The following is a 22318-nucleotide window of genomic DNA, read 5'->3' on the forward strand; positions in this document are numbered from 1 at the left end:
GGCAGTCACGCCTTCTGTGAACATCAGCTGATAATGACGAGTCTCACACACACACCATCATGTGACACTCTGAAAAAGGCGAAAAGAATTCCTCCGAAACATGTCAGGTAAATGACAAACTTGAGATAAAAGAACCAACGAGTTTAATCATAGATAAGAAACAAAATGAACTTTATTCAGTCAACATTCAAAACCGACTTGGGTAATAATGCTATTAGGCTAACGATATATTGAGATTTTTAACCCCAAATTACATCTTATATATATCATGTGCAAAGTAGATGGTATACCTTGTGAAAAGAAGAACGTCATATCACCTTTATTTATTCGCTATGGCAACACTGCATACCCTCCTTTAGTGTAACGCTTCTGGACCAGTTAGCACTAGCGTCCAGGCTAATGCTCATCCCAGTCTCATCGTCATGGATTCAGCCTCTTCAGTTTCTTACCGTGTCCTTGTTGTTTAGGAAATGCTCATTAGCCACTTTTAACACAGAGCAATGTGCCATTTTACTTCTCTGTTTGTGTGAAATAAGTACAATATGTTGGAATAATATTGAAAAAATATATAATAGTGTGATGTAGTTTACTCGTGTTTTAATTGCCTTGTTTTTGACAGATTTAATTGTTTGTATAGGTGGCAATCTATCCAAAGTTTAACTTGTTTTATTTTAATTTGAAAAAAAAAAATAAGCTGACAGTTAATTTAAGTAATTGGAGTGGGCGGCAGCCAGTGGAATGGTTTGTGTCAAGTGTTTCAACGTGCAAATTGACTCACTTTTTGTTTGACAACCTTTCATCCTTGATGGTTTTTCACACTGTCCCACTTGAGACCCTCCGCAATGAGAACACACACAAACACAATCAGCCTAAATTCGAACCATACACAAACCTCTTCCATCCTTTTCTTCCTCCTACATAAATATACAGCCATGCACACACACACACACACACACACACACACACACACACACACACTGGGCCCACCTGTGTAGATGAAAGGTAGAGGCTGTAAATTCCTGGCCTTCTCATACAACAGCAGCACATTTGTCTGCATCTGATAGTGTCATCGTCATCCAACGCTTGAAGCAAACCGCAAACACGGCACATTATTGAAGCGTCCTTTTGATATTGATACAGTATTTTCTTCTGTCCCGGCTCGTCCCAAAATGTGCCTCGAGGTGCCAGTCTTGTGTTTCAAAGTGTTGCCCACTGTCGACTGTCAAAACAAATCAAGAAGACATTTGTGCCTTTCTTCCTTCTTTCATTGTTTCCATCATTTATACCTGGCTTCCTTTCACGCATCCTTCTTTACTTCCTTTCTCACTTCCTTTGATCTTTCTATCAACTGAGCATCCTTTACTTCATTTTTTCTTCTCTCCTGCCTTCCATTCTAATTCCTTCTCCCCAGTCCTTCTTTACTAGCATGCTAGTTTGCTTTATTCCTTCCAACCTCTCTTTATTTCATTTGATCTTAAATCCTTCACCTTTCCATTCCTTCCGTCCTCCCTGCCATTTTCCTTCCTTTGATACATACTTTCCTTCCTTCCTTCAGTAGATTCTTTTTCCACCTTCATTTCTTACTTCCTTCTTTCCATTCATCTGTACTGTCTTTCCTTTCTTTGGACCTTCATTCCCTCCTTCCTTCCATCGTTGTTCTTTCTCACTTCAATCTATCCTTACCTTCATACACCCTTGCTTGTGTATGTGTATGCTTCCTTCCATCCTAATTATTTCACCCTTCCTTCATTTCATACACTCTTGTTGCTTCCATCCTTACACTCATCCTTTCCTTCTTTCCTTCTATCCTAACTCCACCCTGACTTCCATCCTTCCTTCCATATCATCCTACCGTCCTTTCTTCCTTCTTACCGTCCACCCATCTTTCCCTCTCTCCTACCTCCTCCTCCCGTTACCTTCCTTCCTTGCTTGCATCATTGCTTCCTTTTTCTCTTCCTCCTTTCCACCCTTCCTTCCTCCCTTCCATAATTCCTTACTTCCTACCTCTCACACCATCCTCCACCCCCACGAAATACCTTCTTTCCCTCCTTAAATAAGTTCATCAAAAAAAAAAAAAAAGCACGGACTGTTCTTTTCTGTTAGTGCACAATACATCACGTCACAACATAAAACACGCATGCGAGTGTGCGGCGTGCGCGCGCGCACGTGTGTGGGCCGATATTGCAGATAACACCGCTGACCTGACATTGTGAAGGCGAGGTGAACAAAAGCGTGAACTTGTGATCTGTTGATGCTGCGTGTGTGTGTGCGTGTGCGCACTGCTGAGTGGGTGGCCTGAGGATGAGCGGCCATTGTTGGCTGAATTCAATAGGGCTGATTAGTAAAGAAAAGTGTGTGTTTTGGAGTGTGTTGAAAAACATGCAGCAGCGTGTGTGTGTTTGTGTGTACTTTTACACTTAGTAAGCAGCATGAAAGAATAAGAATGGGGGAACTGGAAGAAAAGCCAGCAAGAAAGCAGACTTGAGGGTAACCTACCAAACATTGTCATTTAACATCAGCTTTCCCCTCAACTAGGAAAGAGTCAGAATATATTAATTTCATTGATTAGAAAGTATAGTTGGTATGATTTTTTTTTTCACTCTTTTGACCGATAGCTTCCACTTAAAACAAACCCTTGACTTAGCAAAGCATTATTTTTCACATCAGCTACAAATGGAGTCACCACTAAGCTAACAGTGCTCTGCGATGCTAACATGGTGAAGGGCAATGTTAGCTTGCGACGCAACCGTCAAAAACTCAGTACACATCGATTTCATTGATTAAAACATTTACTTTGTAGATTCCCCCCAACACACACAACACACTCTTGTGGAAAATTAATATCTAACTAAAATAGAGCCCAAGATTAGCTAATTGCTGATATGGTAATACTGTTTTGTAAATAGCTAATTAAAACTGAGCTGAATTAGAGTATGCTAATTTGATCAATATATGTATGGTCAATAATTGTATTAAAACAGAAAAACTTATGATATTTTTTCCTTGCATTAGTTTGATGAAGTAATCATATACTTAAAATAAAAAATATCAATGCAATTGTTCTGTCACTATAGGTTGCTGGCATAGAACGAACATTACTTGCAGTAAACAAAGAATCATTTTCGCACCAATTAAACTTAATTTAAAGCCATAACGTAATTATGATTGTAATTAGTCAAATAAAGTCAAGTGCAATGATTCCCAAATAGTTTGTCGTGAGAAATCATCAGGTGTGTCAAGGGAAAAATGATCAATTTTCATTAATTGGTAAAAAAAAAAAAAAAAAGTATTTACAACAAATAATTGAGATTTGTTCAACTATCTATGCCAGCATTGTATACTGACAGGCAGAAGAATAAAATGTTATTCCACTAGATGGCATAAGGTAAATAATTTACCTGTGCATCCACTTTTTCAGACTTTTTTGTGATTTTTCTTTGGTGGTGTATCAGAAGAGTTTTTCAAATGCAAAATATGCTCTTCTATTGTAAAATATATTCCTTGCCGCAGCGCAAGTTCGTTTGTGCTACGACTGTCAACACTGCGGCTTTTGTGGTCTTTTTTTTTTTCGTCGCATTCCAGTTCAACTTTTCTGCTCTTTTTGATTTTACACCTTCTCCCGCTCAATCATAAAATTCCCTCGTTTGTTTTTCCGCTCTTGTGATTGCGCCCTCGCAAGCTCTTCTAATCATCAGAGGAAGGAGTGAAATCAATATATACCGAAATCAGCATAACAAATGTGTTTTGCAATCGGCATCCTATGCATACGCGTGCGTGCGCGTGCGTGCGTGTGCATATACCTTGGCTGCAAAGAGGAGGAGGGGGAGGAATCCAGCAATCATGTAGACAGGCGGGAGGGCCTGCGCAGAGTAAACATGTTTTAAATAAACAGGAAGCGGCGTAATGCCCTTTTAATTGATTCATTCTGTGCCTGGCTGTTTACAGAAGAATCTAACTATGAGAGGGCCTCAGTGTTTAGAAGCGCTTTGTTTAGTTCAAACCATAACACTCCGAGGGCCAGACCTGACGCTGGATCGTTGTGTGGATGAGAGAGAGGGGGGGGGGCTCACTATGAGAGGCCTTCAGGGACAAAATTCAGGGTTACTTCTCACTCACTTCTGAAATGCTCCCATGCGCACCACCGAAGAGCTCTCACAACCTACTGAAACACATAGTCCATTTCCGTATCATGTGAGCGTATTTCGGTCTGATGTGTGATGCTGTGGGGAGTGAGAGTTCAAAAAAAAAATGCAGTGTGAGAGTGTTTCAGTAGTGTGAGAGTCTTTCAGTTGTTTGTGAGAGCATTTCAGTCAAGTACAGTAGAGAGAGACCGATATGCTTTTTTCAGGGCCGATACCGATACCGATTATTAGTAGTCAAGGAGGCCGATGACCGATATTTGGCGCCGATATTCAAAAAGTAAAAAGGAAAATATTGACATCAAAATTGAAAGAAAAAATTACTCTAACTTTATTACAACGTCTCTAAGCATGTTTATTGAACAATGTTTCAAGTTTGCATAATGTTGATTTATTTTTATTTTTTAATTCTTTTTTGACGATATACACCTCTGTCATAAAATTCGAACAAAAAGTTCAGAGAGCACCCAGTGTTGTCAGCATGTTTTAAAAAGGATAAATGAAAACTTAAACAATAGCTCCATGTAGTTTTCTATAGTAAATGAAAATGTCAACATTTCAAAATGACATAAATGGTAAACTTCCACATATTTTTGTTTTGATTTCCTCTGTTTTAAATTGATTTATTATCGGACAGCAGAGTTTTAAAAAAAAAAGGCCGATGCAGATATTCGTCAAAAAGCCAAAGAGCTGTGCCTATAATCGGCCTGGCCAATAATCGGTCTATCCCTAATGTACAGTATGTGAAAGAAAAAAATCGAACACACCCCACGTGCGTGCTCTTTACAGTTTGTGGGTCTGTAAGTGTTACTGAAGTTTAAATTGCAGCCGCGGTGTAATAGTATGGAGGGGTCGCTGAAAACAAAAAAAAGAGAAGGGAAGGCAAGGGATGGTAATTAGACAAGTCAGAAACACACACACACACACAAGCAGAGGGGAGTGTGTGTGTGGTGGTGGAGAGCAAAGCTAAACACATCCAAGTGGGCTAGTAAAAGCTAATGAAGGCTCAGTGCGAGGCTGGCACACACACATTTCATGTGGTGAGGAGGAAGAGGAGGAAGAGGAGGTGGACTGGGCCAGCCGAGGGAGCAATGACTGTAATTGACACCATGCGTCAGTGTGCGTTTTCATTTGTCTCCACACTTCTTCACGTGCGACACACACACAGGCCGTGCGGTCGTGTGTGCGTGCGGTGGTGACATCTTTGAATGACAAACCAAAAATGCTCTTTGACGCTCAACAGTGTGGCTTCTTTTGTTCCTCACTCTTCACTTGAACCAAAACAGTTCGACACTCTATGGATAAAAAGTCATAACTATCAAGATGGAAGGCAAGACAAGACTATTGCCTGACTAACTGAAACTCCTCCCCTTAGTTCAACACAGTTGCTTAGCAACAAGAAGCCAGATGGCACCAAAGGATTGTTTTTATATTGGGCGTGGATTTGGACAAAAACAGCAAATTCTTCTTTTTTCCCCCCATTTCACTCAAGCAGCGGTATATCGAAAATCCGCTTGTAAATTTTAAGTAAAGCGAAAAATGGACCAGGCAGCAGATTGAAACTCGTCATCCACATAAATTGGGGCACTCGAAAATCAATGTGCTCTGCGGTTGACTGTCCACTGACTCCTCCTGCTAAAAGTCAGCTGGCATAGGCTCCAGCTCGCCAGTGACTATAGTCAGAACAAGAACTAGATTAAATGGACGAGTGGATGTTTTGTTTGATATCTTCCAATAAAGCCACGTTGTGTAAGCCGTCGTTAATATTTGGATTGAACGAGTTTGGCGTATGTTTCAACACAACAAATACAATCTCCAATTGTTTATGAGCTCATTTTTACATTTCGAGCCTTGTTCATTAAAAAGGAACTGTAACAGTCGTAAATATGGTCTCATTGTGTTTGCAAAACAAGTCAGTGTATTTCCAAATGTTTGCCGGCTTGGAGAGTTGGCGCTTCAAACAATTAAATATTAAACAATCTAACACTAAAAAAAAATCTATCATCACTTGACTGAAACCTTGATATGGCTAGCATTAGCCTTTTTGTTTCTTTAAAAGTCTCGTATGCCTCACATCACTGTGGTGTGGTGGGGGCTATAAAACCCCAAGATGTGGTTGTAGGTTGAGTTTTTGGGGGCCACATGTTGCACCTATCACTATGCCAGCAAACAGATGGCCTCTCTGCTGTGGTCACTAACAAAAGAAAAGGGAGTAAAAATGTTATAGCCATGTGTTTAAGGAATTAATTTAAAAAACACACACTAACGCGCTTCGATGCTATATTTAGGTTTGCGGTTGCAGTCGGCGATCACTTCAGAGTTTATACAAAAGCCTGCTTACGGCATTACTTAGCATGTTTTATATGTAGAAATTGGCCAAATCCTTTCAAATGACTAAATATTATTCAAAAAGTTACGGGAACTAAAATTTACAAACAGCAATATTGTTCCATTTGATAATAAACATACTGTTGAATCGTCGTAAGCAAATGTGCCAGTTAGCTTTCTGCGGAGCGAGTCGGTCAATAAAAGTATTGTATATATTAATATTTATATATTAATATTTGTTATTATGAAAGCTATAATATTTGTTATTATGTATTAGCGTTCTCTCTCGCTAGACTGTAATAAAGTTATTGTTGAAGCCATCTCGCTACTTAGCCAACTTGCTAGTTAGCTTTCAAGCAATGTAGCCGATGATTAGTCAGATGGTAAAAGAGGTTCTTGTTCGCTTTATCGCATAGAGCTTTATTTTTCCAATACATTTCTTGATAATCTAGTATCTCAGGTATACAATAGTAAAATCAATTGTTGACGCTGGCTAGCTTAAGCCTGGTTCACACGACAGGATTTTAAAATAGTCGGCCGACTTCCAAACTCTGAGAGATCCCCACACATGGCTAGAAAAAGCTGATGATTAGTCAGTGGATGAATGCAGTTGTGTTTACTTTATCACACGAATCGTCATTTTTATACCGTTGCTGTTGTCCGATTTTGGAATTTGTTTTGATTTTCGCGTAAATGCGATGTCTGTAACGCGGAAGAAACATTCAGGAAAAAATAAGAAAAATGACAAAAATGGATCCAAGTGTTTTTGACAGGGCAGCGAAATTCCTTTGAAAAACATCACCCAAGGCTGTGTTGTTAAAGATAAAACGCTTTCCAATATCAGTGCTATTGTTAAGTAGTTAAAGCTGTGAGGAAGTCTAACACAATGTAAACAAAAGGCTAATGAGCAATTATCCCGTCTTCCGTAGTAAAGTTATTTTATGAATGTCATAAATAAATAGTTTGGATGTTAAATTGTTGCTGCCAGAGGAGAGCACACAGGCCGTCCCTGTGGTGCCGCGCAGCTGTGTGTGCTACTCTCACCACATTTTCGCTGCACAAACCTAATAAATAAACAAAATTAGACCTGAAGAAACGGATCATATTTGCCAGCTGGGCAAACGTACAGTAGGTGGCCGCCGGCTCGCCTGGAGGTTTCGATGGCCGAGCTCAAAAGGTGAACAGGCTTCTTGTTGAAACTGATGTGTTTGAAGAGTAAGTTTAGTCTGTATGGTAGCTTTTCTCTAATGATGCTCTTGGAAGCAAAATGGGCGCATTTCAGCCCGCGCCGCCAATACTAATGCGCTCTAATGAGAGAAGGTTCCAGGCGCGCGGCTGTATTTGCTCAGTTCGGCTGCTTGGACACACACTAAGTTCAGTCATGAATCAATAAATCAACAAAGAGCTTCCAATGGACCGCTTCAGTCTAAAAAAGGACACTTTGGGGAGTAGGCCAACACTTCTGTCCTAATTCCCTTTTTTTTTTTTTTTTCCTGGCAGGTTAACTTACCTCTCTGTAGCATCACTTCCCCCTGCTGGTGACAAAAAACAGGTTTACTTTTTCAAAAGTTTCAGATGCAGTAACACTGTATGTAATATGCATGCCAGGTCATAGCTGGCAATGTCGCTTTGTAAAGAAACACTTCTGAACATAATTTTCTTTTTAATACCCTTCTTCGACACATATGTAATATGTGAATTGAATACTTTGGTAAGGAAAAGGATTCATTCGACATCCACCTCCTGTGAGAATATGGGCTAAAGGGGGACAATTTAAAAAACGTTTTAGTAAATAATTTGACCGTGTGAGTGTCTGGGAGTGAGCTGTGGCAGACAACAGCTCCTGCTGAGTATGCACATGTGTAAGGGTTGAATAGGTATAATGTACTAACAAACCATGATCACGTTTTACCATTTTAAAATGATTTTTCAACATATTTAGCGCCGATCTTGCAAGATTTTTTTTTTTTTCTTCATATCTGCTTATATTCTGAGTCATCAAAGTCATTGTAATCCGCAAAGGTTGAATCTAAGCAACTGGATTCTTTAATTTTTAATTTGTTGTGTTTTGCTAAAAATTTTAAAAATGAGATGGGTAATTATGCTATTAGGCTAATGATATGACGTTCCGCATTTCTCCATAATATTCAGATTTTGGTTTTTGTTCTGGTAGTTTTTTTGTGTACATTGTTTATTCATTTGTTTCCACTATTAACAGTTGAATATGGTGGTTAAAATTTACGAGCAGCTATACTCGATTAAAAAACAATTGTCAACGTCAAGCTAGCTAGTTAACTTAATTAAAGTGCTAGGTAGCTTTATAGCTAACGTTGTTTAAAGTGAAAGTCAAGTCCAAAATTTTCTTGTCAAAAATATGTTCTATGCGACTAATATTGTGTTTGTGGAATAAGAATTTAGAAAGAAAAATATCGCCGTTTTTATCCATCCCATGGGGTTGGCCATTTTCCACATTTGTCGCATCTGATTAACCAATGAACAGTACAAGTTAACTGCAATTGTCCTAAAATGACAAAACTCACATTTTCCTGAAGGCTAAATGTCTGTTTCAGCTCGTCTGTGCAGACGTCAAGCTTACTGGGTGGTTTGTTGAGCTCACGCAATATATGCATGTGTGTTTATTTAGCCCGCAAAGCGGAACAGAACCATGGCCTCGTCCAATTCCCTTTACATTGAGTGGGGGAAAAAAATATGCTTTTCGCAGCTGGAAAAAAGCAGTCAAACAGATTCAGGGCCAAGAGATACACGAGCTCCGCCTTCCATCGTGTCAAACCACCAGCGTTAACACTTCTGCTGCTTCTTTTCCAATCGTCGCGTTCCGACCCCTGTATGATCATTAGCAAGATCACTACTCAGATTTTGTCAGCGCGAGTCGGACGGCACGCCGGATGTCGCAAGTCCGTCCGCTCGGAAATTCAAACCTGTCGGCTCGCAAGCCTTTATCCGTCTTTGGGGTTTGAAGCTCATGAGTGGAAACACATGCTGGATGCTTCAAGTGACATTAATAACATGCTCACTTGGGAGCTCCAGCGAAATCCCACCTGATCGCCGCGGCAACACACGAGGCGAATACACACACGCTAACGAGGCGACAAGTAGGATGCAGACTGCGAGATTCAATTAGGTTGGTTAGATTTAGCGGCATACTTTTGTATAAGAGAGCGTCAGGAGCATGATTCAAGATCACCTCTCACACACACACACCTGAAACGCTCTCATACGCACGACAGAAACGCTCTCAAAAGCACTATTGAGTTTCTTTGCTCATATAGACTACTGAAACGCTCTCACAACCACTACTGAAATGTTTTTCTCTCAAGTGCACAACTGAAACACTCTCACACGTAGTTGAAATACTTTATCTCATATATGGGCTACTGAAACACTCTCATGCACTAAATCTAAATGCTCACTACTGAAACACTCTCTGACAATCATTGGCTGAAACTCTCATTGGGCCACCAATAAAATGGTCTTCTCTCATATATATACTGAGACTCTCACACACTACTGAAACGCTCGTATACACACAACAGAAGCACTCTCAGACACACTACTGAATGTCTTTGCTCATAGAGACTACTGAAACGCTCTCACAAACACTACTGAAATGTTTTTGTTTTTTTTTTCTCAAAAGTGCAGAACTGAAACACTCTCACACGTAGTTGAAATGCTTTTGCTCATATATTCACGTACGCCACAAAAAAATCCCGTGCCAAATTTTGGACCCAGTACGTGCCTGACTGAAATGCTCTCATAGCGCTTTCACTACTTACACTAATGAAATACTCACACTCTAACAGCGCTTGGATATGTGCTACAGAAACCCTCTCATGCACACTACTGAATGTTCTCATTGAAAAGCTGTCACACACTCCCTGCTGAAACTCTCATACACAATACTGAAACACTCTCACACACTAATAAAATTGTCACCCACCCTTACTGAACACACATAATGCTGAACGCTCTCACATGAACTGCTGCAACAATTTTGTCCCCACCCCCACCCCATTTCCATGTTGCACAAGAAAAATGGCGATTTATAAATGTAGTGTAAAAGGAGCTCTCGATTGCTGTAGGCTTAATTAAGGTAATCTCTTCTAGGATCAAGGATCGAAATGATTGTTTCCTTCCAGGAAATCCGGGTATCTGTTGACTTTGGCACATGTTTGCCAGATGCATTCTCCACCAGCTTGTCCGGTTCAAGGACACAGGTGAGCGGGAGTCTAGGCCAGATGACTTTGGGAGAAAGGTAGACTTTACCCTGATTTGGTCTCGAGTCAATCACTGAGTAGCCTTTCGATCGGTTTATGATATTAACAAATGCAATTAGGGCTGCAAGAAGGAATTGGGGCTGAGCTGTGTGGGGTCACCCAATCCGTTTCATGATCCTGTTTGAATTCAAAATTAACCATTCTAGAGGAAACAATGTGAAGTAAGAAAAAAAATTTACTACAGGCAACATTTTAAGTAAATATTAACATTCTTAACTGACATACAAGTATTGTATAGAAAATATGAAGAGAGGTCCAGTTCATTGTAAGACCAAATAAAACAAAAGTAAAACTTATCAGCCTTTAAACATGCCTGATATGTTATTAAATATCATGATAATATTAAATACACTTCCTCTTTCACGTTGTGGATTAACACTTAGGCCTACTACTATATTGTACTACTGATTATGAAAAGGTTAGAGAGCCACTGTTTCAGATACTTGGTTAATTACGCGCACGGCCACTAGAGGGAGTGTTAGCAGCTGTGAGCTACTGGAAGTGTAAAAAATGGGGGAGGGGCATGAAAGGAGAGCACTGGGGGGGGGGGGCGTTCCGTTGAGTGGGGGCCTGAGGGTGGGGGGGAATGCCACCCACTAAGGCAGTTGTGGAGAGGCAGCGGGGGTTGGGCAGCTCACAGGAAACAGTTGTGGCTCCATCCCAGGCCTCACACCAAGCAGCCGTGGGCCACCCAGTCATCCGCAGGCGAGACCCACCAAATGGTCCGAGCCCACAGAGATCTGTTTATTTTTCATCCTTTGCTGAGGGGAGGGAGCGTTGGAGGGCCCACCAAGCTGTTTATGAAACCTTTGATATGTCATATGTCAGCGTCACTTGCGGGAAATGTGTACACATACCTGCTTGTGTATAGTTAATAGGGGGTCTGAGAGGGTGTGGACACAAAAGGAGTGTTTAGTCTTTGGGGGCGAGGTGCGAGTGAAGAAGGGGAATGGGAAGCCTTGCACACTGAAGGCAAGGCTGAGCTGAATTATGGGTCGTTCTCCAGCTGTCCTCGGTTGTTGATGTCATGGGGGAGTGAGCCATGGTGTGTGTGTCCCAGGGGGAGCATGTGGATACATTTCAAACTCTGATCAAACGAGTACTCAACTCACCTTTATGAATGCAAAGTGTCACCATTCTCTCATTTGTGGAGGATGTGGAGCAGGGGTCACCAACCTTTTTGAAGCTGAGAGCTATTTCCTGGGTACTAATTAATGCAAAGGGCTACCAGTTTGATGCGCACTTCTGAAATAGCAATTTTTGCTCATATTACCTTAAAGCGGAAGTCAACAGAAACAATTTTTTTTTTCAATGTGGTCTCAGCAGGCCCACTAGTTGAAACAGGGCATTCTGATAAATATTGCGTTTGTGGAATAAGTGTTAATCCACTCGTTTTTAGCCCTCTCCGGGGGCGGCCATTTTGTCAACAACAAAAACGACCAATCACGGCTCAGATTCAGAAAACAGGTCAGCCGTGATTGGTCGTTGTGAGCAGTTGTGATGTCATTTTCAGTCGACAGAAGACAAAATGGCCGCCCCCAGAGATGGCTAAAAACGAGTGCATTTTGCTGCTTAATTCATTTTCCTCAAACGCAAAATTAATCAGAATGTCATGTTTCAACTAGTGGGCCTGGTGGGAACATAGTTTTGAAAAAAATATGTTTGGGTTGATTTTCCTATTGAAGGAATAGATCAAAATTCATTTTCCAGCCTTCGATTAGTCAGCGTGTATAAGGAATAAAAGTGCAAACATCAATGGCATCTGATTTCCCGAAAATAGTTTTAAGCTAATTGAAGCACTACTGAAACGCTGTTCCACACTACTGAATTATTTTTGCTCACAGATGACTGATCTTGTAATAATATACATTACAAAATATTTAATGAATGTAAAAAAAATGTATACAGCCCACAACAAAAATGACTATATCCAGTATTTTGTATGACCTCCATGACTTTTATGGACAGCAACATGTCTGCTTGGCCTGGAATGAACAAGTTGTCAGTCATTTTCTCAGGGTCTACTTATTTGTGCAACATGGTCTTTAATACATTTCTTAAGAAAATGACTTTTTTTGTGTGTACAAATGAACAAATTTTGTTTACATGGAAGTATATTGTAGTATAGTATCCCTTACAAAATTTGGATTCTGCAAGAAACTAAAGGTGTTCTTACAAACCTGTTGGGGTTACTTATTTATGCTGGACACTGTATATATAGTGTGTGTGAGAGAACAGATCAGTCATGTGTAAGCAAAAAAAAAAATCCGTAGTGTGTAACAGCGTTATAAATAATAATTTATTAAAATTGATAAGATAAGAATACATTCCGCCTGCTTATTTTGCCGCATGAAAAAAACAATTTCATTAGATGTGGAAAAATGTGATTCTTTAAATATTCCATAAAGCCACTTGATGGCGCTATGACAGCACAGCCTTTGTGTTTCTCCAAAGAAGAAGAAAAAGCGTCACACTGACGACCAATCAGATCGTAAATACTCGGAAATAAATTCAGTTCAAATCTTGGCTGGTGAATGTGTTGGACTAGGAGAGTAGACCGACTTGCTGTTTAACGCCCAGTGTGAGTAAAGCACCCGCAAAGAAAAACGACGGGAGGACGACTCCGTCACAATTTGACTTGCGTATTCAATGAGAAAGAAATATTAATTGACAACAAAGCTAACACTCGCTATACCTTTCGGGAATTCTGCCGTTCAGAGTAGTCAAAATGGAGTCCAGACTGTCCAGGATCCTCGTTGGACTCTCAGTGCAAATCAGTCGCAGCGATGGTGAGTTCATAATGTTCTTTAAGACGCCGTTTTGTCGTGCTTGTCGGCTTTATTTTTTTGTGACAGTCCCGTTGCTTACGTTCCTACATAGGGCGCGTCCATCGGGCCACTGTGAAGTCTGTCGACGCCGTGAAGTCCACCGTGATGGCAGAGTGGACCGAGAATGAGATACGTCGAGCGAAGGAGGTCAGTTGAAACACTTCAAAGTTTCACATTGTGAACAGTTCAAATCCAGTGTACCAGCTGCACTGTTATTTACTGAGTCTCCGTCAACCTAAACGCTATCAGAATCGCCAACCTACATTTTATACTCTAAATTCAAATTCAAGTCGGTAAGTATCCACCGGAGGCCATGATCCACAATAATAGAATAGGACTGAGTCAATTCATGAGACTGACATTCTTCTGCTGTTTTCTGATGTCTCCTGTATATGTGCTATTATCATTAATTTGTGTTTTGATTTGCTTTCACTGTCTTTGTTGTTGTCTTGTTATTTTATGTTACAACTGCAACTGTTATGATATATAAAGTGTTGTATGTAGTGTACAATACCTGTTTTGATGAAAGTTTTTTGTTGTTATTGCTATTAAACCAGGATCTTAATCAAAATGGTGATTTTAATTGGGTAAAAAAAAGATTTCCCATGCCTTTATTCAAAAACAGGAAAAATTGACAAATGAATTATGATTCAGTTGGTGTTTTAACTGCTCTATAACAACAAAGGTTGAGTCAGTCTTTTCCAAAGTAAAAGCAGATGTCTGCTAATGTCTTATTTTGATTTTAAAACAAAGATTATGAGTTTGCTTTCAAGGAGGACTACTGAAATTTGATATTTACTTTCCAACATTAAGTTCCTACACTTACAGCAATTTTCCAAATAGTTATCAATTAATTCAACCCTAACCCTTATCACCACTTGTATTATAACACAGTGTTTCTGAACCATCCCTTTTATCCAGCTGGATTTCGAAGAGTTTTATACACTCAATCCCGAGCTGCAGGACCACATCCAATCCGTCATGGACAAATCCCATCCTGCAGAGGTGTGTTAATTTTTTTTTTCATTTTCACACAATGGTACACGCAAGGCAGGGTTTTAACTGGCTCAAATTAAGGCAGAGGTTGTGTAGTGTTCTCGTCATTGGCGGGTGTGGTTTTTCTCCCACTAGTTCTAACTGTTTTTTTTTCTGTGAAGTAATTACATGCATTTTATTGTTCTTCAATTATTTATTTATATTTTCGTGAGAACATGCCTATACGAGCACATACATTTTGGTGAGGATCTATCATATTTTTCATACATTATGCAACCCTAATGGAACGGTTGCACCTGCTTCCCACCCCTTTCACGAAGGAAGAAAATGAAACTTCACATGGGTAGGAAGTGCTACCAAAATTATGGCACTACTTCATGATGCCATCCAGTATTTCGAAAGCAAAATAGACCGCGAAACAAGTCAAAACATGAGAAGTTGCGTTTACAGCAGTAATACGTCACAGAGTCATTATTTTGATCCTTAATCAGCTTGTTTCTGGTAGAGCGCCACCGTTGCGTGAACCCACAATTGCAATTAAACAATGACAGTAACCCTGCTAATCATCTGCTCGCTTCCGTAGAAGAACGAGGGTCGACTGCGCTCATCCAGGATTCCTGGCCCGGCCACCTGTACGTAAATAAAAGCCACTTGTTTGTCTTGTGCTGATTGTGTGTTGTGTGTCTTGTCACCTAATGGCGTGTTTCCCTCCAAAAGCCTCCACACCATCCGCGGACATGACTGAAGGCAAGGCAACGCATGCGCCATCCCTCGCTCTTAAAGCAAATTAACTGGTTTTCTTATCACACCTCTCGTGGTGGAATCGAGGTGTTCAACCGCGGAAGCGGTCCGACATCACTCATCACGGATGTAGTGGCTTGTTTCACCGGTGAATGGATGCGAATCACGCTGATTATCCAGCAACTATTGATTTCACACCACCAATGCTTTCTTGTGTTGCGAATTTGGGAGAAATCTGTCATGCAATCTTCTTTTTTCCTCCCCACAATTTAAAACAGTTAATAGTGTCTGTGATGTCCTTTGGTTAAAATACGCAAAGGATACAAAATGACACCACACTTCATAGCTACTCTTACACTCGTTCTGCTTACCTTTTTTACTCTTTGACATGATGTTGCTTCCCTGCAGTCCAGCTCTCATGAAAGCTAGCTAGCTGGCAAGGTAAGGGACCTCTTGGGGTGGGGGTGGATGGGGGGGTTTATCATGCTGCGTGACAGGGCTCGCTCACAGACGCATGTTCAGAAATAGGCAACGGACAAAAGATGAACTTGCTGCCTTTTTCACACTTAATGGGTGTGAGGACACTCTGGAGACCCAACGGTTTGTATGAAATGAATTTAAAAGGCAATTTTCCGTAATATGTCCTTTTAAGTGACGATGATGGCGTTTGGCTAAAAATGGTTACTTAAACCGGTCACTTTCTCAAATGACTTCCAAAAAATTGCAGCGTCAATATCATGACCAATCTGCTTTTTCCCCTCCCCTCCTTTCTGTTTCAGTTGTAGGTCGGTCTCAGGTCAGACAGACAAACCGGCTCCAGGCTCAAACTTCCGTCCCTGCGGCGTCTTCCGAGGGGGCTCTTGGTCCCATTGAGTGTCCAACTCCGAAAGCCCTCACAAACTCTGGTTGGTTGAAACCCCCACCTGTGAATTGTCACTCAAACAAGTTCACTGACTTTTGCATTTTTTTTGTGTAGGGATTCCTAATGAGCTGCGACGAAAGAGGGAGGGTAAACCAAATTCATCTGTGCCTTTTGTCCACGAGGCCATTAAGGAAAATGTTAAATCGGGAAAGATGGAGCCATCTAAATCTTCAGGTGAGTATTTGATTTAGGGTCCAAGTCTGCAACGTGTTTGAAAACACTGGTAGCCAACCAAAGCTTGTTGCTAGCTAGCAGGTTGCAGTGTAGGCAGCGCCGAGCTTGCCTTGACCACCTATGTCTTGCGCCTAGGTGACGTAACCGCATTGCGATACTATTAACATACGTGCGTCCAGCCCAGTGAAGGTTTTTGGATCTTTGCGGTTTGGGGTAAAACTTAAAAATCTCTTAATTCTCAGTTTTGCTACTCCATGTGTTTAAATGAGATGCAAAATGCTAATTTTGACACGCAAACTGCGATGCTAAAAACGTTACTTCGAGCCTTGCTTTGTGGTCTTCCCTTCGTTGTAAATTGTCGACTCAAAATTAAGTGCAATGACTAATTTCCCACAGTGTTTGTATAGAAGCATTTAAAAAGTCTATTTTTCCATATGAACCCTTTTAAAGTAGTAATTGCCTAAGACATGTTTTACTTTCCCCCTTCATCCTTCAGTCCGAAGAAAAACTGTGGCTCACCAGGAGCTCAACAAAACCAACAAGAGACTGTCGAATGTTGTCAAGCCGCCTGAAATGCAGACCAAGAGGGGCAAGGTTCGTCAGGCTTATTTTTTTGCTCTTAAAAACCGTTCATGGATTTGTCGCTGTATAAGTGACCCTTTGCCACTTGCGTTCACTTTGGAAGTTCAAAGAGTCTTCCCGACCCAACCAGCAATTCTACGAAATGATCAAAGACTTCCGAGAAACCATGGAAACCCTGCCGTTATCCGTCTCTGATGTGGTATGTTGATACTTGAGTAAATATTTTCTAACTGTGATATGTTTTTAAAAAAAAAAAAAAAAATGTATTGCTTCTGTGCATGTTTTAAGATTGAGAATCACAAGATTTGCGTGTGCGTCCGCAAACGTCCAATGAACAAGCAAGGTGTGTACGAAATTTCACTGGTGCCAAAAGTGGAGCTGCTCTGCTTTTCTTTTCACAAGCCTGAAAACATTTGTTTCGTCTCTGTTAGAGCTGAATCGAAGGGAGATCGATGTCATCTCAGTGCCTGGGAGAGGCGCTCTGCTGGTCCACGAGCCAAAGCAAAAAGTGGACCTGACCAAGTACTTGGACACGCAGATCTTCCAGTTTGACTATTCTTTTGATGAGACATCCACCAATGACTTGGTCTACAGGTAAGGTCTTCTTTTGCTAGCCCAAAGGGAAGTCTTTTTATTGTCACTCCTGTTTGATGTTTATTGTCAAACTAAACAAGACACAGAATGTGTACTGGTATTTAAAACCACATAAAATGGATGCTAGCTTAATGGTATAGCATAATGCAAAATGGCAAACTGGCTTAAGAAAAGCAGAGATTTGAACACAAATGGTGCAGCAACACATGGACAGACAATATTCTCACACATTCAAATGACCAATTGTCTGAATAGTTACGGTTTTAGATGATTCAATCTTGCACATGTTTCTTTATTACTGTTTGAGGCTTGTATTTAAAATCAATTTTAAAGGATGCAGCAACATTTGTGTGCAATAGGACTGGGCAATATGGCCATAAAACAAAGAAAAATCTGATTTACAATAGTGGGGTTTTTTTCTCTGTCCCTTTGCTTATAGAAGAAGCAAATGACAACATTTGAAGTTGAACATTAAAAGTTGTGTGAACTTGCTGTGTTTTGTTTCCCCAACTGCTTTTCATGCTATCCAGGTTCACTGCAAAGCCTTTGGTGCAGTCTATTTTCGAAGGCGGCATGGCCACATGTTTCGCCTATGGCCAGACAGGAAGTGGGAAAACTCACGTGAGTGTCTTGCTGACTGCGAAGTCAAAAGTTGTTTGGTGTTGTGGTTTGACTTGTTTTCTGCTTGCACAGACCATGGGTGGTGATTTCTCTGGAAAGCAGCAGAATTACTCCAAGGGAATCTACGCCTTAACAGGTGGGACTCCGGGACAACAAATCGGAAGCTCATTTCACGCCCGTTGAATTCCCCGGCACGGTTCTTTACACCGCACCCCCCATATTTTTTAAATTTTTTTTTTTTTTAGCCCAGGATGTTTTCGCCTGCCTCAGTCACAGGAGGTACGCCAACCTCAATCTGTCGACTTACGTCAGCTTCTTTGAGATCTACAACGGCAAAGTAAGCCATCGTGCGTGTCTCATTTGTTCTCTGTTCTTCCTTTTAATCATTCGCACTTGTCTTCGTTCTTCCTCTCATCTGTCACAGTTGATCTCACTCATACATTTGTTGTTCGGTTCTATCGTTTGCCCTGTCATTTGTTCCCTTTAATTTTACTCTCATTTGTTGTATCAACTGTTTGTTCTCTCATACCTTTATTTTTTGGGGTTTGTTTTTTTACCTGTAATGTGAACGGTGGCTCTGCATCCTTTTCATAGAACCGTTTTGATCTGCAACAGGGGAGTTTTATATTGTGGTTATACTGTGGTGCATCGATTAATCGATTATCACAAATAATTAGTTATCGTTTAGAGACCCAAAACTACAAATTCTCAGAATCAATTTTTTTTTTCTGATTTCTTTAGTCCTATATAAAAGCAGAGTCATTATTCATGACTCAAAATACAACACTTTAAACATGTGCTTTTAATTTGTAAAATAGTGATCAACATTTTTGCCTATTTTGTCACCGATCAAGCCAGTAACTAAATCATAATTTTCAATCAATTTGAAAAATAAATCCTGTTTTATTTTTGTATAGGGATGTAACTATAAATCTGATTCATTGCCTGATCGACAAATTCATCTATGGATGTTCGATGTCTGCAGGTGTACGACCTGCTGAATAAGAAGACCATGCTGCGGGTGCTGGAGGACGAGCGTCAGCAGGTGCAGGTCGTGGGCCTGGAGGAGGTCTACGTGCCCTCGGCAGATGAGGTCATTAAGATCATACAGCTGGGCAGTGCTAACAGGTATGAGTTGAACCGCTTTAAAGATCCCATGCCATCAAAACCTTTTTTTTTTTTCACTTTTAGGCATAACAGATCAAAATGAGTAATTGATATGTGACAAAATCGCCATATCTGTTAAGTGCTACTTGTTTTGCAGCGGTCGGTTGTAACCTACTTTCCTAGGTCTCAAATTACTGAGAACTGGTTTTCGATTTTATTTGTATGCTATACACGCCATTAAAAAAAATACATTTTCAAAAATAATGTTCCCCTTCAAATGACGACCAACCCTACTCCAAACGTCACCATGAATGCCTTCTCGTCTCCTCTCCAGAACATTTGGTCAGACCTCGGCCAATGCCAACTCCTCGCGCTCCCACGCCGTCCTCCAGATCATCCTCAGACGCAACGACCGCGCCACCACGCTGCACGGCAAGTTCTCCCTGGTCGACCTGGCGGGCAACGAGCGGGGCACGGACGTCAACAGCATCGACCGAACCACCTTGGTGGAGATGGCCGAGATCAACCGCAGCCTCCTGGCTCTAAAGGTGCAACGCGAACTAGGAATGTGTCACGAAGCTGTCGACGTGGCGTTTGAACACGTTCTGAAATGTTTTTGTGCGATTCCACGCTTATCGCAGGAGTGCATCCGTTCGCTGGGCATGAACAGCGATCACATTCCTTTCAGGATGAGCACTTTAACCAAAGTCCTCCGAGATTCCTTCATCGGAGAGAATTCTAGAACCTGCATGGTATGTAAACGTTCTGCCTACAACATTACAATTAAAGGGTAAAACACAGCAACACTGGTCAACAGCAAATTTTCAATCACACAAGGCCAATTCGCCGTCAAGTTTCATCACGCAGCAGTGCAGCCTTTGGAAAGCAGTTTGTTTTGTGTTTGGGAGGCGCAGGGGGCGTGGCTTCATGGCCAGAAATGATGCCTTCCGTGGCTAGCCGTTAGCGCCTGTAGTCAGCTGCCAGTGATGAGGCGAGTCGGTTGCCAAACAAACAACAGAGATGGGGTTCGCACTGCAGAGATGGCTGTATTTATGGCACTGGTTCCCTTCATTTAACTCAACTCAAGATGCTTATTTTCGCTCTGCTATGTGCTCTATATTCGATCCGACACAGCAGTGTACCGCTGACTTCTGCATTTCAGGCACTAGCCCACGTGCGCACTTGACCGCAAATGGCTGAATATTCGGTTTGACAGCGGAGACAGTTTCGTTGCGCCACTGTGACGTGTTCGGTATTTTAATTGGTCAGACGTGACGAGACTTAGGGTAAATCTATTGGCCGCTTGAAGCTCATCTGTAAAAATTCATAAACAAGCCACGTCACATTGAAAACCACAGGGTTCAATGCATTGGGGAAAAAAGGAGCGGCTCATAGTCCAGAAAATTTGGTAGAGATATATAAATGTACTATTTTGTGTTGATCAGTGAAAAATATTCTCACTCCAATACGATTCTATGACTTGCTTGAGCGAAGTAATGACTTGACTGAAATTTTGTGGCGACACTTGATTGGCTAGATTATTTTCTTCCCCTTTTTTCTTCTCCACAGTAACTTGACTTGCATGTGTAATTTATTCCCACCACTGATGGCTACACAGGTTTATTGGACATTTGTCATCCAATAGAAGTGCGTTTAATTTTTCTGCCTATTACTATATGCTGCTTTCAATGGATAAATGGATGAAGAAAATGTATAAATAATAATAATTCTGACAGAATACTTTGTTCATTCTTTCACTTTTTACCAAACTATACAAGACATCATTGATTTTTTTTTTTTTTTTTTTTCCCCTCTCCCCCAAGTGAACCAAAAACTGTGAGCGCAAAACCGAAATAATAACCGAACCGTGGATATAGCGAACTATTCCAGCCCTAGTACATTCCCTTCTGCACGTTTTGGAATTTTTAAAGATGTCTTGTTTTTACAGGCCCACGTTTTAGTACCAGAAAGAAGTAATTGTGCTGGTCATGGTTTGCTTGCCTTTTTGATAGAATGGCAACTACACAAAAATCTGTTCACTCTCAAAAATTGCATCTCTTGCTTGCTTTTCTCCGCATCAGATTGCAATGGTCTCACCAGGAATGTCTACTTGCGAATACACGATGAATACACTACGTTACGCTGACAGGTACACTTTCTCCTTGGTGGCCAAATGACAAAGATGTCTCCATGAAGGAATTGGATTTTGCTTGCTTCAATTGGATCAACCCTGAAAAGGTATTTTACTGAACAGAGTGAAGGAGCTGAATGTGAAGTCCAAAACCAGTGCAGAGGCCAAAACGCAGCCAGTGAACTGCTCTTCAGACGAGGTCAGCACGCTCAGCTTGTTGCTTAGACAGAATGGCATCGAAGTGGACATCCTTTGGTGGACTTTCCTGGATCAAACACCTGTTGTGACTAAGTCAATTTGTGTTTAAGGAAACTGTTGTGGCCAAAACAGTGTACGACGCCTTAAGCCATGTGTCCGACCTGGAGGAGAAGGTCTATATGGAGCTTCAGGTATCCTTTCTTCACTCTGCGGTGTTTTTGATTTTCCAAATCAAAAATGCTATAATCTTTTAATGTTTTTTGTTTGCGTGAAGAGCATTAATCAGACATCGAAAGAACTGCTCAAGTCCATGGAGGAGCCCTCATATGACATTGAGGCAGCGCTTCCCAACATCATGGACTTCTCCCAGTCCTCCAAGTTAACGGGTTTGTCCAAATCACATCAAATTCTAATTCACTTATTCCCAAATCTAGAGTGTGGGAATTACTGAATTAAACTAAAGTCCAATCTAACACATTTGTTTCTTTCCTCCCACCAACAGAAATATTGCTGACATTGCGCACTGCTTTGGAGGAGGAGAGGGCTCGGCTCAACCATTGAGTCACAAGTTACATTGTCTGTTTTTATGTTGACTTGGATTCTGTTTTATGTTGACTTGGTTATATTAAATAAAATGTGAGTACTAATTAACTAAAAATGTT

The 22318-nt window shown here is 40.9% G+C and overlaps 1 protein-coding gene across 6 annotated transcripts; it reads left to right on the plus strand.

The window, feature by feature from the left end:
• The first annotated feature begins 57 nt into the window (after positions 1 to 57).
• On the plus strand, positions 58 to 22314 carry kif2c (kinesin family member 2C). Of its 6 annotated transcripts, none has more exons than XM_086043878.1 (23): positions 59 to 107; positions 13481 to 13551; positions 13643 to 13737; positions 14512 to 14595; positions 15170 to 15218; positions 15304 to 15333; positions 16107 to 16232; positions 16304 to 16423; positions 16920 to 17017; positions 17109 to 17204; positions 17294 to 17348; positions 17437 to 17599; positions 18130 to 18220; positions 18293 to 18356; positions 18466 to 18557; positions 19206 to 19348; positions 19662 to 19875; positions 19969 to 20079; positions 21409 to 21476; positions 21582 to 21657; positions 21767 to 21847; positions 21931 to 22042; positions 22159 to 22314. In XM_086043878.1, the coding sequence occupies exons 2-23, from the start codon at positions 13491 to 13493 to the stop codon at positions 22215 to 22217; spliced, it is 2088 nt and encodes a 695-aa protein (XP_085900004.1). In that variant the 5' UTR covers positions 59 to 107; positions 13481 to 13490; the 3' UTR covers positions 22218 to 22314. The 6 variants fall into 6 exon arrangements, with proteins under 6 accessions (XP_085900005.1, XP_085900004.1, XP_085900006.1 ...); XM_086043880.1 differs by lacking the exon at positions 59 to 107 and adding an exon at positions 13253 to 13343; XM_086043879.1 differs by lacking the exon at positions 15304 to 15333 and having other exon boundaries at positions 58 to 107.
• Positions 22315 to 22318: the final 4 nt, after the last annotated feature.

The sequence above is a fragment of the Filicampus tigris genome, chromosome 10, assembly GCF_054856515.1.
Source record: "Filicampus tigris isolate MCC_2025a chromosome 10, RoL_Ftig_1.0, whole genome shotgun sequence".
In the NCBI taxonomy this organism is placed as follows: Eukaryota; Metazoa; Chordata; class Actinopteri; order Syngnathiformes; family Syngnathidae; genus Filicampus; species Filicampus tigris.

What these genes read in the sequence shown, in the direction of transcription:
- kif2c (XM_086043878.1), top strand. Translation starts at nt 13,491, where the DNA reads ATGGAGTCCAGACTGTCCAGGATCCTCGTTGGACTCTCAGTGCAAATC. An exon ending in GCAAATCAGTCGCAGCGATG is followed by an intron (nt 13,552 to 13,642) that starts GTGAGTTCATAA and finishes GTTCCTACATAG; the next exon opens with GGCGCGTCCATCGGGCCACT. An exon ending in GATTCCTGGCCCGGCCACCT is followed by an intron (nt 15,219 to 15,303) that starts GTACGTAAATAA and finishes TCCCTCCAAAAG; the next exon opens with CCTCCACACCATCCGCGGAC.